Source organism: Phoenix dactylifera, chromosome 1, assembly GCF_051530095.1.
Source record: "Phoenix dactylifera cultivar Ajwa chromosome 1, Ajwa_hap1_PhDact_Kaust_v1.1, whole genome shotgun sequence".
Lineage (NCBI taxonomy): Eukaryota > Viridiplantae > Streptophyta > Magnoliopsida > Arecales > Arecaceae > Phoenix > Phoenix dactylifera.
Window position 1 is genome coordinate 47,272,888 of NC_143190.1, and position 15,592 is coordinate 47,288,479.

At 40.4% G+C, this 15,592-nt stretch overlaps 1 protein-coding gene across 3 annotated transcripts; it reads right to left on the reverse strand.

Moving 5' to 3' along the window:
- Positions 1–1,136: 1,136 nt before the first annotated feature.
- On the reverse strand, positions 1,137–15,093 carry LOC103705651 (amino-acid permease BAT1 homolog). Of its 3 annotated transcripts, none has more exons than XM_039125651.3 (8): positions 14,698–15,093; positions 10,374–10,634; positions 4,399–4,417; positions 4,053–4,272; positions 3,776–3,957; positions 3,090–3,379; positions 2,802–2,931; positions 1,137–1,734 (listed from the first exon to the last, which is right to left on the reverse strand). In XM_039125651.3, the coding sequence occupies exons 1-8, from the start codon at positions 14,835–14,837 to the stop codon at positions 1,387–1,389; spliced, it is 1,590 nt and encodes a 529-aa protein (XP_038981579.3). In that variant the 5' UTR covers positions 14,838–15,093; the 3' UTR covers positions 1,137–1,386. The 3 variants fall into 3 exon arrangements, with proteins under 3 accessions (XP_038981579.3, XP_038981580.3, XP_038981581.3); XM_039125652.3 differs by lacking the exons at positions 10,374–10,634; positions 14,698–15,093 and adding exons at positions 5,826–6,086; positions 6,191–6,659; XM_039125653.3 differs by lacking the exons at positions 10,374–10,634; positions 14,698–15,093 and adding an exon at positions 6,191–6,623.
- Positions 15,094–15,592: the final 499 nt, after the last annotated feature.

The window sequence follows — 15,592 nt, forward strand, 5'->3', positions numbered from 1 at the left end:
ACAAAAGATTTGAAGAAAGATGAGAAGAAACCAGACTAACTAGTTGTAAGCTTAATAAAAACTTCATTTTTATTCCTGGAAGCATAGATGGATCAGATTCTCAAGGTTATGGTCGAAAGCGTCACATGCTTTGTGCTCTTGTTAGCCAAGAGATAATTTGTCTTTGAGACGCCTTTGAGCCATATAGAAGAGATTGTAAAGTGATGTAGAGCTTGAACACACCACCGAGCTGCCGCTCTGTATCCGGAGCAGAGGTCATGGTTATAGGAATAGAACCAGCAGTCAATAGCTTCCCTCATGATCCCAAATTGAGAAGCCCAGAGCCAAGAATCAGCCAAAATTAAATGTGAAACAGAGGTCACCATTGCATGTTGTTTGAGGTGGTATGTATTGTGTTTTTTTTTTTTCGGATGAAGATTGACGGTGATTTTCACGAGATCATTCTGCTATTTTCTAAGCAATGGAGGCAGCATCGTAATTTGCATCGTACTTGAGAAAACTATAGCGATTTTGTTCTTTTCAGAGTGTAACCTTTTGTTTCGTTGTTAGTTCCTAAGAAAATCCACCTATCCCTTCTCAATCCTCCTTATTATAGGATAATATATACATCCATCATCTTCTGCAACTCGGACAACATTCATGACTATATTTGTTTGTTAAGCATTATTACAGTTATGTATCATAACAATAAATTGCATAGAAATCACAACAATCTTCCCAAACTCCTTTCTAACGTGAGATTACAACCATCCACCAAATATAATGTTACGAAAAAGGTAATGTTACTGTTGTGCAGCCCATACCAACATAGATCTAAATTGAACTTAAAAATAGTTCAAGTTAAAAAGTCTTATACGGCATGCTTGGTATCTAAAAAATGCTTTTACAAGAAGAAAAAATCAACAAATTACTTTTAGAAAAAGGTTAGGAAACCTACCTTCTAGCTTCTCTCTCTCTCTTTTCTAAAGAAGAAGCTGTGGCATATCATTTCCAAGATCAGGAGGTATACTCTGGGTAGGATTAAGATAGCCTTCTATCATTATATCATAAGTCAAATTAAGCATGATGATATTGAAAACTATATGTAAAAATGCAATCAGATTAGTATTAGTGTGTCAAATTAGAAGATTTGGACCTAGCCAAGTGCATAAAAGCATAAGTAAACCATTGGAGAAAACTCTCCCTAATGTAGATATAATTCACATTTGAGGTTTCCTGTCCCTGAGACAGCTGCTGCTTAGGAACCATGAAAAGCAAAATAAGATCATGGAAATCCTAATTTGGAACACCAAACACACAATCAGGTACATCAAAGGAAAAGACAATTTAAGCAATTAATTCTTCATTCATGTGCTTCACAAATACATAATAACACCACTTCTCTATTCATGTATCTATATTTGTTATAGGGCCTTTGAACCAGTGTCTTGCACTCAGAATCCATGATGACACTGAGAGGATGAATAGGCCACCCACAGCAACTGGAGTGTAATTGAGAGTATCCTTTGTTATGGGATACGCAACAGGAAGCGAAAATAGTACTGTGATTGTTGCAACCCAGAGGACAGCAACCCAACCCACTAGTATCCCATACCTGCCAAGGTTGAAGGGGCCTGGAACAAAAGATTTGCGTGCTAGGGTCACCCGGAAGAAGATAGGCAAAGCATAAGCAATGTAGAGTCCAATTGTAGCTATTGACACCATAGCCTGGAATGCTACTAAGCTTCCAAGAGACTGTAAAAAAAGGATATGAGAAAAGAGATAAGTCATTGAGCAGGGATTCTTACACTTACAAGTAGTGAGAATGCGCATCCAAAAGAAATCATGAGACTTGCAGGAATTCCATAACAAAATCAAGAAAACAAATAATAGAACTTATACCATGCAAACATCTACGTAAATAATCGATAATTCTCGCATAACCCTCTTCTTTCTTTCTCCACCTTACCCCCTTTTCCTCTCTTTGAGGGGGCTAGGGCAGTTGAATCAGATATAACCTTTGGTTCTCTTCTGTTGCTTTCAGTCATTAACTGAAAATTTCATGAGACTGGTCTGTGTTTGCATGTGTAGTTTTGTATGCAAGTACTATTTGAAGGCACATTCTCACCATGGATCTGAACCCTCGCCAGTTTAGCCAGTCCATTAACAGCAGATGACTTCTAAATAAGGTGATTTTGGATACTCGTTAAGTAATAAGCTAAGCAAAATTTGAGGGGGTTCTTTTACTGCATGTCACATTTGGAGGGCTCTGTTGCTAAACAGTTAGTGCAAAGTCCAGGCCTACAGGTTCACAATTTAGGAGACTGAGATTGGGAAACTAGGTGAGTTATGGAAGAAAGAACACTTCATTTGACAAAATGCCAATGTCAATTTATGCAAATGCAGGTGATGATTGTTCCAAACAGAGTATCGAAACTTGAATACATATTTAGGGGCAAAAAATCTGATGCTAGAAATAAAAGATTCAGGCAATCACCTTAAATATTTGCAAGCATTATTGCAGCGAAATTAACAAGGCATTGATCTCCAAGAATCCAAATTTGACACTGTAACTCGTGCAGGTCTTTGTTTTTTCAAATGTTACGATACCTACAATTTTGATATGATTCTGTTGGAAGAATTAAGCACCAGTAACATGCAACCTCTTAGCATCTGGGGGCTAGGTTATTCCATGATTGCATGTGCATGAAACACAAGCTATATCCAAATAATATTTCAATCGTAGTCCTAATACATGCATGATGAAACCAGAAAGTGGGCGACCTTAAACAAACAAGGCAGATCAAGAGAAAAGTCATTACCGTCAAAGCCATACAGAAAGATATAAATGCTGAGAGCCAAACTGCATTTAATGGTACATCTTGCTTGTTCACTTTATGCCACAATGACGATAGCGGCATTGCTCCATCTCTTGAGAATGCATACGCCATCCTAAATTTGAGGAAACAGTCAAACAATAATTTTTTGGCATCTAATAATTAAAAATTAGAGCCAACAAACAAAAATAAATCGACTCGGATTAACCCCTTTTAAGAGAGAAATAATAGATAAACATTTCAGATATTAATTAGCATATAAGTCATGTTTACCTAGAGTTGCTTGTTACTGAGCTCATACCACAAAAAAATATAGCAACAGCAACAACTCCCAAGCAAATGATGCCACCTACACCATTTCCATATCTACTCTTAAAGGCAAGGTAGAAAACTTCTGCAATTGCATAACCTCCAGCATCATTGTCGGTGCTCAAAAGATATGGAATGTTGTTAACTGCAAATGTGATGCCAAGCAGATAACCCCAGCCTGCAATGATTGATACGCCAATGGCACTGATTATTCCTTTTGGTCCATTCTTATCTGCGTTTTTAGTTTCCTCTGTCTGGGGAAAAAAGATATATGCTAAAGAACCAATTTAACATTTGCATAAGATCTTTATGAAACAGCCAAGATTAATATAACATAAGTACATGAGTATATGATAGTAGATGAAGGAAAAGAAAAACAAATTTTGGGCTTTAAATTAATTTATGTCAAAGTAAGAGAACTTAGATCTGAAGTTAGATGCTTTGAGAAGAAATGATTTGAGAAGATTTAAGATGGAAGTGATGAAAAAGGACTATCTCCTTACGACAGAAGAAAGGGGATTCGGTGGAAATAATGCCAAAGTATGGTAAATCTAGTAGGATGTGTCAATTATGAAGGTATAGTCATTAACTAGGTGATAAATCGAATATCTAACATGAGCATAGTAAAACACTACAGGAATAATTCTTACCATATGAGCAGATGCATCATATCCTGTCAGTGTGTATTGACTCATCAAGAGTCCCAAGACAAAAATGTATAGCTTGCTGTGGATTCCAGCATCATTTTCAGTGTTGAAATGAGAAAACACAAAATCTGCACTGGCCCTCTCAGTAGCAACAGTTGGTATAAGGATCATAAGGACAAAGACACCTGAAGAGAACAACTTCATTTGGTAACCAAGTGGAAGATTGTTTCAATCTCTCTGATGACCTTAAAAAAATGAAAAATGGAAAGTATAATCCTACCTAAGACATTCCAGATAGCCGCAAGCTGTCCAAAGAAAGATAACCAGGTAATTGATAGACTGTTTATTATGGCATGAATCAGCAGAATTCCCCCATGAAACCCGATGACCACATATTTAGAAGCCAGGTATCCTCCTCCATTGTTTCCACCAGTGCTAAGTAGGATAATTACTTGCAATAGTTGTGCAAGTGAGAAATCTATACTAGTAGTGACTGCCCACTGCAAAACAGAAATTTCTTTAACTGCTCAGAAGAATATAAAAGGATTGTTTAGCTCCAGTTGAGGTATGCTCTCCACTGGACAATAAAGGCTTTGAACTTCAAACCCAATAACTTCTGGTATTACCTGTCCAACAATGTTAAACCTGCATGAAAATCAATAGAAATTATTATCTCACAGAGAGAGCACTAATCTAATGGATTACATGGTCATATGCCAACAAAAAAAAATTATTTTCCATTTCAAAATAAACACATAAAAATGGCTTATCTTTCAAGCCTTTGCAAACTCAATTTTGTTAGATATACCAAAAGCTCTAAGTCACCTTTTCACTTGAAACATTTCTAGTAGCAGATTTTATATTGTAACATCTGTTACAAAATGATACAATTTTGCATCATTCTCAGAATCTATTGCTTAAGCAAGCCTCTAGCCTACAAGAACACAGTCAAATGTATTTTTGGCCTAAAAGAGACCAATTTTGCTCATATCATGCAGCATTTTCAGTTCAAGTTTTAAGATCGATGCATGACAACTATTTTGCTTTATATACTCCATTACCAGTCCTACCAAATATAAAAGGTGAAAGGGAATCTAACAGGCGGACAAAGATAACCACTAAGATGCAGCAGATAGAGGGTCTGGTTCCACTGATCTCTCGAAAAAGAGGTGGTGGTGGAACTAGTATACTAAAAATATTACATCCATCTGTCAATATAAGCTTTGCAGAGAATCTAATGACTGACAAGTCTCAACTGCCTTTGTTGCATGGAGTAAGTACAAAAGTTGGGAGTCACATGCACTTTAGACAGGCATCTAAATTGTAAAATTCACGAACCTCTTTTCATGCAAGGAAATAAAACATAGATATAGAGAGATTTTAAAATGAGAACTAAAAAGAGATAAAAAATTATTTTGCCAGATATGCACAATCTTAACTTTTGTTGTAACATGAATCAAACTTCTTATCCAGTGGTGGAATGTCGAACATCCAATAACTAAATTATTTATCCTATACTCTTGCCTGTGTACTTTGGATAACTGAAAAGATTGAATTAAGCAGCAAATGGTTCCACCACTCCTACGCAACCAGGGAAGTCATGGTATTTCCTGAAAGAAACTAGCAATTTGATATATTGATTCCCATTGTTGACAGGTGTTTGTTTGTCCACTCTATGTTAATGCTCATTGGATCAATTGGAGACCAAGTTCTCCACAAGAATGACTGGTTAATAGCTCTAATTGGTAATAAAATCAGTATTCTTCAGGATCATCAAGCAATATCAGCAACTAAAATTGCAGGCTCTTTGGTAGAAAATTATTCAATTAAAACACTATCCAGGTTCTAGTTGCGGGCTTCTGTGCAACACATCCTATATAGCACAAAGAGTTTTCTACACCCCAAACAATTCCAAGGAAAGGAATGGTATTATAGGTGGGGGGGGGGGGGGAAACAAGAAGCAGAAATCCTCCCAGAGGAATGGCAATTCAATACAAAAACAAGCAGTTCAACAAAGAAAGAGAGACCAAACAGCCAGATCCAATAGTAGTACCAGCCAGTCATCCAGGAAGCAAAGGGTGCCCACTCGTTCCCCGAGAGCTTAGCACTCCAGTAGTACAGGCCGCCAGATGTCGGGTATGATGAGCAGATTTCCGCCATCGAAAGGCCAACAATCATTGTAAAGAACCCAGCGATAAACCACCCGTATGTCATGGCTACAGGCCCTCCAAACTTCAGACCGGTGTTGTAAAGGGTGGTGATACCAGTGAGCACTGATATGATCGAAAATGAGAAGGCGAAGTTGGACAACACCCTGCAATTCCCCAACACTACCCATGAATCCAAAAGACACACACACACCCACAAAAAAGAATGCAACCCAAGCAAGGAACCGAGCATTTGAGTCGAGATAATTACGAGAGATCGCGTTTGAGCTCCTGCTTGTAACCAAGCTCGTGGAGGCGAGAATGCCCGGTATCCATGGAGGAGTCGACATCACTCCTTGTGGAGCCATTTGTCGCATCCTTTCCCCAGACCATCTCTCTATGACCACCAGAAGGACGCTCCCTTCGAAGAACGAGAGATGGTTAGGGGTAAAAGAAGGGAAGAGACCAACCTACGCTTCCCTGAGCTCTTTCCGCCTCCCAGAACTCCAATAATCCAAGCGGGAGGGTTGTTGACAAGTATCATTTAGGAATCCAAATACAGCCGAAGACTCTGACCGGCCTCTCTTTCATTTCTCACCACTGTATCTTTTCCTCCATCTACAGTATTCCTATTTGGAGGTTTTCTCGGGCCAATCGAAGCAAGCAATGAGGGGCCGAAACGTGGAGGCCTAGATTGATTGATAGGAGAATCTTTGAAAGGCTGGCACAAAGTCGTGGATTTTTTATAGGGTGTCGAGAGACATTGACGGGAATTATATATGGTAAAGGACCTGAGCTCGGGGAATGAGATTGCGATAGCCGGGTCCAGAGTGATCCAGATAGCATGGGCTTTAATCGGCTGCCCCAAATCCCAATGGCACTGCTTTTATTATCGGGCCACCAAGGATATGCCCACATGTGAGGTCCCCAATTTAGGTTAAGGGATCAGAGCCATCGAAGGTATGTTTGATGATATTGATCGCCTAAGAAGATAGGCCGCCAGATTTTGGGCGCCACAGGAGCGAGATATATTGACTTTATGATAACTAGGAGGAAACGTGACAGGTAGTAGAATCTCCCACGTGCCTTGTTTTTCTACCAGAAATTGTAAAGGGCCTTTTTCTAATGCGGTCTTCTGCAAGACCAGTTCAAATTTGGACTGCCACGGCCTGAATCATAAGAGTGAGGTTTAGCCACCAGCCACTATGAGCCAATTTTTATGAGTTTCTCAAATAAAAAATGAACCTGCAATTTGCTCCTACTTTCTTGCAGCGCAGGCAAGAAACATGCAATTCCTATGTTTGATAACCAAGTTCATATAAAGTCATAGCTTGTGGAGGTTTCTCTTTGGCGATGCCCATTTTGATATGATGATTTTTCTAAACTAAGTTCATTCCGATCACTTTGTTTTGCATGTGACCTTTTTAGAATTCATGCACGATAGATCATTGCCGATATATAATCGTATTATAAATTATCTTAAATAGCATCTTTAATCATATGTGATCATACCCATTTTTGATATAATGATTTTTCTAAACTAAGTTCGTTCCGATCACTTTGTTTTGCATGTGACCTTTTTAGAATTCATGCACGATAGATCATTGCCGATATATAATCGTATTATAAATTATCTTAAATAGCATCTCTAATCATCTGTGATCATAGATCACCATGATCACCATGACGGTCCCATTTAGGTCACCAAATGCCCCAAAGAGTTTGGTGGGCATGGTTTTGTGACGATCCAAGATCGATGTTATAAAAGTCTTAAGGTAACAATCATCCATGTGACATGAGTAAGACTTCTTTTGTTGATAAGGGCGATAATATCTCTATGATCTAGAGTAATGACTAAAATACTGCACTTGAAAAGTCTGCATGGTATTATATTCCTAATGTTTCATTAATTTAACAACACTTGGACTAGACAGACAGTTCCAAGAAGATGAGGTCAGGCATAGAAGAGAAACAATCAGCTTATGAGGACGACTATTATGGTCCGTTCATTGTTCAAAATACCATTACAGTCAATTCTGAAATTGGAATAAAAAAAATTTAAATCCAAGGAAAATGTCCACCACAAGCAATTGAAGATTGGACTGGCAAAATTTTGAGGATTAAGAAAGTTTTCAGCATGATGGAACCTACAAGTCCTTTTCCTCAGCCAAAGGGTATCAGAGACATCTGAGAACAAAAGCTAGTTACAGCATACTAATGATGAAGAATAGTTTGGCTAGTAGATGTCAGTATGTCAACAAATTATAAACATGGATAACATATATATGGAAACGCTCGACTTGGGGGATGATATAAGAACTTGCAGCAGTAGCATGCATCAGTGACCACAAAAGATTTAATGAAAGATGACAAGAAACCAGACTAACTAGTTGAAAGCTTAACAAAAGCTTCATTTTTATTCCGGGAAGCGGTGAGGACCTAAACTAGAAAGAAAATTTGTGAGGAAGTGTTTAGTTGTTATTCGTTGGATATATCTTCAATACTTGTACAAGATTAAGAAACCCAAATAATATCTTTTGGTTAACTTTTTTAGGTGGAGTCCTGAATTATTACAAATAGTATCAGAGCGAATTTGGCCCATAACCTATGTGGACTAAGAGACACTGCAACATAAATTCATTGAGCCTGACTACAGACCGATCGTGATGCTTATGATTAAATTTGAATCCTGACAAGAACGTCAGGACTTAAATGCAAGGAAAGAAGTATGTGAGAACCCGTGCAAGTGTGTGTTTAGTCTTATATCGGTTATTCGCTGGATAAATCTTGAATATTTACACAAAATTAAGGAACCCAAATAATACTTTTCAGCTAGTCTTTTTGGATGAGGTCTCGAGTTGCTACAAAATCAGCTATACTAGCACGAGTGCCTAAAAGATTCATGCGATGTATTATCTAGTGAAGTTTTGACTAATTTGGAGCCCTTGCCGATGAGCAGTCTTACCCAATCTGACAGTTAGCATGTGCAACTACTTAATTCCCTGACGGATGACATAGTAGAACATATCCACATTAGACATTATATATTTAGATGGAGAGAGAGTTAAGCTAGGATGTTAATGAGAGGATTTGGCTCCAAAAGTTTTGACCTTTCCAAATAAAATCAGCACTGTTGATTATGATTTATGACATTTATATTTGACTAAAAACCAAAGATCATGTATTTTGAGATCTTCTACCCATGCATTAAATGAAAATTAAATTGACAATTTCAAAATCGTGATATCATGTTCCAATTTGATCTAGTTTAAACATATTCAAGTTGAATGAAATTTAATATATTTGATATCATGTTCCAATTCGATCTAGTTTAAACATATTCAAGTTGAATGAAATCTAATATATTTTAAAATATTTAGATCAAGATCAATGTTTTAAATTTAGCAATTTATATGATTTATACTATGTTTTTGATCACTAGCTAATTTTTACTATTCATTTTTTTTTCATGGCTCAATGTATAGGCAAGAGATCTTGAAAAGTAAAAAGTTTTTATTCTCGAAGTATTTTTATAACCCAGGTCACGGTGCTGATTTTTATTTTGACAGCTTCTTTGTTGGTTTTGACTAGAAAGTATCTAGAGGCATCCAAACCTAATATACACACATACATGCACACACATATACATACGTATATGTAGGTATGTATGTATGTATGTGGGTGGGTAGATATACATGTATATTCTCTTAGGATGGCCAAAGAGTTACATCTGGATTCCAAGGGACGCCATTCCAGTGGATGCATCCTTAAGGATATGAACTTTCTTATTACCTCTCTGAAGGGCTGTGATCCCCTGAGAGAGGCATGGAGATCATCCAACCATGAGGTCCTCAACTGTGCGGCAGAAGAATTGTTGTTAAGCTCTATACATTCCAGGGAACTATGCACATCCCAAGCTGAAAAGTAGCTTTAGACCTAACCTGTCCCCCTTTTAACTCAGCTAACACTGCACCCATTTATGAGATCAAATACAATAACCATAGATCCGTAATAGCCCCTTGAAAAAGGCTGTTGCTTTGATTCCATATGCACAAATATCAGCTTATTTGCAATATTATATAAAATTCATTAATCTATAAAATAGTGTCACAAGACACTTTTTATTCAAAAAGAAAAAAAAGATCTGTCACCATACTCAAGATGCAGTCTATAGATTCAAGACATGAATTTCCATCTACATAAATCAGATGTACAATCATAATTTTAGCACTTGGAAATGTTGGTATATAAGCACCAATAAATATTAGATGATTTATGTGTAAATATAAAATAACAGGTGCATAGATGATTAAACCTATGGTGAACCTAGACTACTTGTTCTCTGAAAATGTGTATTGATGCAAAGAACTAACTCTCATCGCGTAGCAAAATTTCACCAACCAAACTTCAAAGAAAATTTTCAAAGCTGGATAAAGGGAAATATGCAGACTCACCAGCCAGTGATCCATGAAGCAAAAGGTCCCCACTGGTCTCCACAGAGCTTAGCACTCCAAAAATAGAGTCCACCAGAGGTAGGATAGGCAGAGCAGATCTCAGCCATAGCAAGGCCAACCACCAGAGTGAATCCACCAGCTATGGGCCATCCATAGATCATGGTCGCTGGTCCTCCAAATGCGAGGCCAGTGTTAAACAGTGTTGTTATGCCCGTGAGGATTGATATTATGGAAAATGTGACAGAAAAATTGGATATCGCCCTGCACAAACATTATTCAACATCACAGCCTCTAATAGTAAATGCAAAGTTTACATTTAATCTACCAGCTTCTCCAAGAACTAATGACTGATACTAGCTATTTTCTACAGGGAACGCGCGTTCGAGAGGACCGTGGTGGAATACAAGGTGTAGTTTAGAGATTAATTAAGGCCTGATATATATTGTTGACCCCTTTTCTAACGTTTTAAGCTTTTGGATCTAATAGTCATCCAATAGGCTAAGGTCTAAGAATACTGCTCATCAAGGGGTCTCTTCCACGACTTCAATATGGATTCGTGGAGTAAAATTTCAGAGTCTGAAAATTCTTGCTATCTTCATTCCACAGCATTCTATAAGTAGCTAGAATTTTCTTCAATCAATCTAATTTGAAGACCACAGGACCAAATGCATTGTTCGTATTGCTTGGATTAAAGACACAAGGCATGCAATGCTGACCCTGTTGCAACCAAAAAAGGAGGGATTAGGGGTTTCAACTCAGCTCCAAGGTGGAAACCACACAACTATGTGACGCATTTTAGATTAAATGCATGCAATTGACATATATAAAGGAGTAGAACTCTTGCAAATAACCTAGCATATTTTGTTACAAGGCCTTGTAACCATCAAACAACCCTAGTCAGCCTAATTTAGTTTTGGGTTCTACACTGGTCTGACCTTTTATTCATGAAAGTTCAGGATAAGACTGCCTTGCTGCGCATCACTAATTTAAGAATTTGCAACGTAACAGATTATAATTTGGCAACTCCAGAAAATATATTAATTCTCCCCTCGGTAATCCACTTTTGAAAAGTGTAGTCGCAGTCGCTTGGATCATTGACGGTTGAGATGAGGAATTTCCATTGCCTTGCTGGTAATTTATGGCGTAAACCTGACATTTTGAAGTGTGGGTTTAGGCCCTTTTCTCATACGGCCGTACATGGCCAGAGTTTGGCTTGTGGATTATATTTAAGTGCCTTGAGTCCAAGCCAGGGTCAGCTATATGGCCTAGGTAAGTGCTAAAACCAATTGACTAATAATCCAAATAAGGGCCTATTTGGATAATCCCGTGCGATTCTATATGATTCGCAGGAACACAGACCGGGCCAGACCTATATTCACAGAATTCATAAAAAAAATTTTAGAGTGGGCTGGTCCGATTCCTATATGAAGAAAAAAGACCTCATTAATTTTTTTCCCCATTTTATATGAATGGACTAAAAGAGATCCGGTTGATGTGGACGAGAAGTCTGATGAGAGATTTTTTTTTTCTTTCTATAGGATTCGGGCCAGCCCACTCTGATGCTATTCCTGAGAATTCTACGAATATTGTAACAACCTAGGACCTCACCAAAAAAATCGAGCCGAAAGGTATTATTTGGGTTTCTTAATCCTATATGAAAATCCAAGATCTACCCAACGAATGACCAATGTGGGATTAAATACACGCTCGCACGGGTCCTCATATACTCCTCCATTTTAAGTCTTGACGTCCTCGTCAGACTAAAGGTTCAAATCCATTCAAATCTAATCAGAAGCACCACGACCGGCCTGTGGTCAGCCCCAATGGATCTGTGCTACAGTGTCCTCTAGTCCATATAGATTATAAGCCTGATCTCTTCTGATACTATTTGTAACAACTCAGGACCTCACCCAAAATAGCTAATCGGAAGGTATTATTTAGGCTTCTTGATCCTGTATGAGTACCCAATATTTATCCAATAAATAACCGATGTGAGACTAAACACAAACCCGCATGATACTCCTAAATATACGTTTGTCTTGATTTGTAGTTTCATGATCCTCACTGGATTATCCCAACATACCCTAAAGAGGTAGTGTTGGACTGAGTAATCCAAGATAAGCTCACTCTATTCCAATCGTGATAGCCTAATGGGACTTTATTTGCCCAGTCTAGACACACCAATTTCGTCTAAATCTTAGATCCCAACTCTATATCAATTCAGATCCCGCCTTGACCCACCTGCACCCTCAACTAACAGGCGCACTTTGCGGCAACGTCGGCCAACGAACCCAATTCCCATGTGCGCGCCCACCATATACCAATCAGCATCCCAGCGCAGTTGGACGACTATGATCTCTATCACATCCATGAGAAGTAGGGCTGGAAGTGGGCTCGGGCCGGCCCGAAGCCCATCGGATCGGGCTGCCTGCGGGCCGGGCTATGGGTTAAACCCAATGAATTTCAGGCCGGGCTCGGGCTGAAAACTTAAGCCCAATTCTATTTCGGGCCGGGCTCGGGTTTTCCATTGGCCCGGCCCGGGCCCAGCCCGAGCCCGGGCCCAATGCCAGCCCGAACAAGATCGAAGACGGGCAGACGGCCCGAGCCAGTCGCGAGTCGCGACTTAGGGGGATTTTTGGGGTTTTGTTTGACGAGTCGTGATTTGCAGAGGCGAGAGCGGAGAGCCGCGAGACCGAGACGCGGAGAGCCGGAGACGGTGGTCCAGTGGAGGCGTGGAGGCTCATCGTCGTCTAGGGTTTCTCACCAGTCGTCGTCGTCGGCAGCGGCTTGTCGAGTGCAGAGGCGAGACGAGAGCGGTGGAGGCTCGTCGTCGTCGGCTAGGGTTTCTCCGCTCCCTTCTCGGATCGTCGTCGTCGCCGACTCACCGAGTGCCAATCGTCTCGGATCGTCGCCCTCATCTCCCTTCTCCTCCAGGCTCAACCCCCTCACCGCCAAAATTGATCGTCACTTGAGGTGCATCGGCTCTAGTCGGCTCTCAGATTAGGGTTTTTTGGATAATCTATTCTCTCTTGGTGCTTTACCTTGTTCTATTCTCTCTTGAGTCTTGATAGGAATCAACGGTCCTTCTCCTTGATAATCTATTGATATAAGGGTATTTAAAAAAAACAGATCGACCATTCGACCAGGCGTTTCTCCTTTCCTTCTCCCTCCTCTCCGGCGCTGACCGACCGGCCCCGATCCTCTTCTCCTCCTTCCTCTGTGGCGCTGACCGACCTGCCGAGAAAGAGGTAATTACTTATCCTCTTCTCCTCCTTCCTCTGTGGACTGTGGTGCCTAAAATATTATTTTTTTACTAATCTCCATATCTACTTGATCTTCTATACTTTTTAATTAATTTATACTTGAATCATGTCATTAAATCTGTAGTCTTCAAGGTAGATTATGTGCCTTGCTGGTTGAACTGATCGTCATTTAAATGTTTATATGAACAAATGGTGAAAGTCAATATATACCAGAAAATCCTTGTTCATGTTCTGAGATTGTCCGGTTAGATTCAAAAACTCATACCTGTGCACATGAACTTTGATCGGGCCGGGCTCGGGATCGGGCTGGCCCAAACGAGCTGGCCCAAACGGGCCGGCCCAGGTCAGGGCCCAACTGGGCCGGCCCAAATGGGCTCGGGCCGGGCTCGGGCCGGGCTCAGGCCTTGTTCCTTAAAAATTTTTCGGGCCCCGGCCCGGCCCGAAGCCCGGGAAAAAAATTCGGGCCGGGCTTGGGTAGGGGTTTGGCCCGACCCGGCCCGGCCCACTTCCAGCCCTAATGAGAAGTGTACGCGAACGCAAGGGGTTCTCCTTTTCTATCTACTTCGTCCCATCGCTATAGGACGGCTGACATTGCGGGCACGGCTCCAACTATTGACTTACTCATACTGACCCAATCTGATGCTCAGCACAGGGCGACACAATTCGTGTGCAAGAAATCAATGCTACCCCGGCTCGGTCGCATGGAGATTTGCATGCGGGTGCGAGATCCGACCTCGACCTCAAATATCGAGCTTTTTCCCCTTGCCACCGGGGCGCTACGTGGCACGACGGATTGGTCAGGTTTACAGAAAGCAGCATAAACCACCAATTTCATCCTGTCACGTGGCACGACAGCTACGTCGTGAACCTTCTAGTAAGGTGATTGAACCTCATATGAGGAAAAATTGGGGGAAAAAAAATCTAGAGTTTATGAATGTTTTTTTTTAAAAAAAAAAATAAGGGGGAAGATCTATAGAATGTGTTTTATAGCAATTAAATGAAGAAATTGAAGAGAGAGAGAGAGAGAATAGGATGGGAATAATGGAGGCTGGTAAACGTACGAGAGGCGGCGACTGAGTTCCTGCTTGTAACCGAGCTGCCGAAGCCGAGAATCGTCGGAATCGGCGTTGTCTCTGATCTGGTCTTCCAGGAGGAGGAGATACGGAGCTCCTTCTCCCGCATCTCCACTTTCCATCCCCATCTCTCCTCTCTTTCTCCCCCCTTCTTTTGCTCTCGGATTAGACAAATAACACGAACCGTCGGTAAGAGACCATCCAACGGAGGAGGAGAAGAGGAAGATATGAGAGAGAGCGAGAGAGAGAGAGAGAGAGGGAGAGGAGACTTAGATATAGTTTTATAGTAGAAGTTTAAAGGGTTGGGCGGAACGGAGCGGGAGGTGAGTTCCGGTGACCGGGGAACGAAAGTGGAAGAGGGGGTGATTCTCTTTTGGGGATTTTTTTATTTGGCGCTTCTACGCGTGGGGGAGGTTAAGTCCGTAATTTTAAGCAACCAACAAAATCACGCCATTTTGGTGGAGAAGTGGGTACGGGTCGCTTACTTTTCGATTCATTTGATTCTGTCTGAAACACCACGTGTTAACGGAGAGGCAAGGCTAAAGTTATCTTGATAGAAAAAGATTCGATTTCTTTATAAAGAAAAAGATGCGAGGACCCACCCCGTGATTCTGTCTGATTTGCAAGGTTTGATTATTATTACTTGGGCAAGGTTTGATTTGCAAACAAATTAGAACAGAGTTCAGAAATGTTATTTAGCATGGCTCCAATTCTTTGTGCCATACCTCAAGAAACAAGCTAGTGTACTTGTAGCATTTCTATCTGCCATCTAACATGATCCCAATTCGGGCCTTACCTCAGAAACAAGCTAGCATGCTTCCTTTGAGCCTTAACCTCTATATCTTTGCTAGTACCCATCCAATGATCCAGAGAAAAATGGCCA

What these genes read in the sequence shown, in the direction of transcription:
- LOC103705651 (XM_039125651.3), bottom strand. Translation starts at nt 14,837, where the DNA reads ATGGGGATGGAAAGTGGAGATGCGGGAGAAGGAGCTCCGTATCTCCTC. An exon ending in ATGATGCATCTGCTCATATG is followed by an intron (nt 3,380 to 3,775) that starts GTAAGAATTATT and finishes TTTTTTCCCCAG; the next exon opens with ACAGAGGAAACTAAAAACGC. An exon ending in TCAGTAACAAGCAACTCTAG is followed by an intron (nt 2,932 to 3,089) that starts GTAAACATGACT and finishes CCTCAAATTTAG; the next exon opens with GATGGCGTATGCATTCTCAA.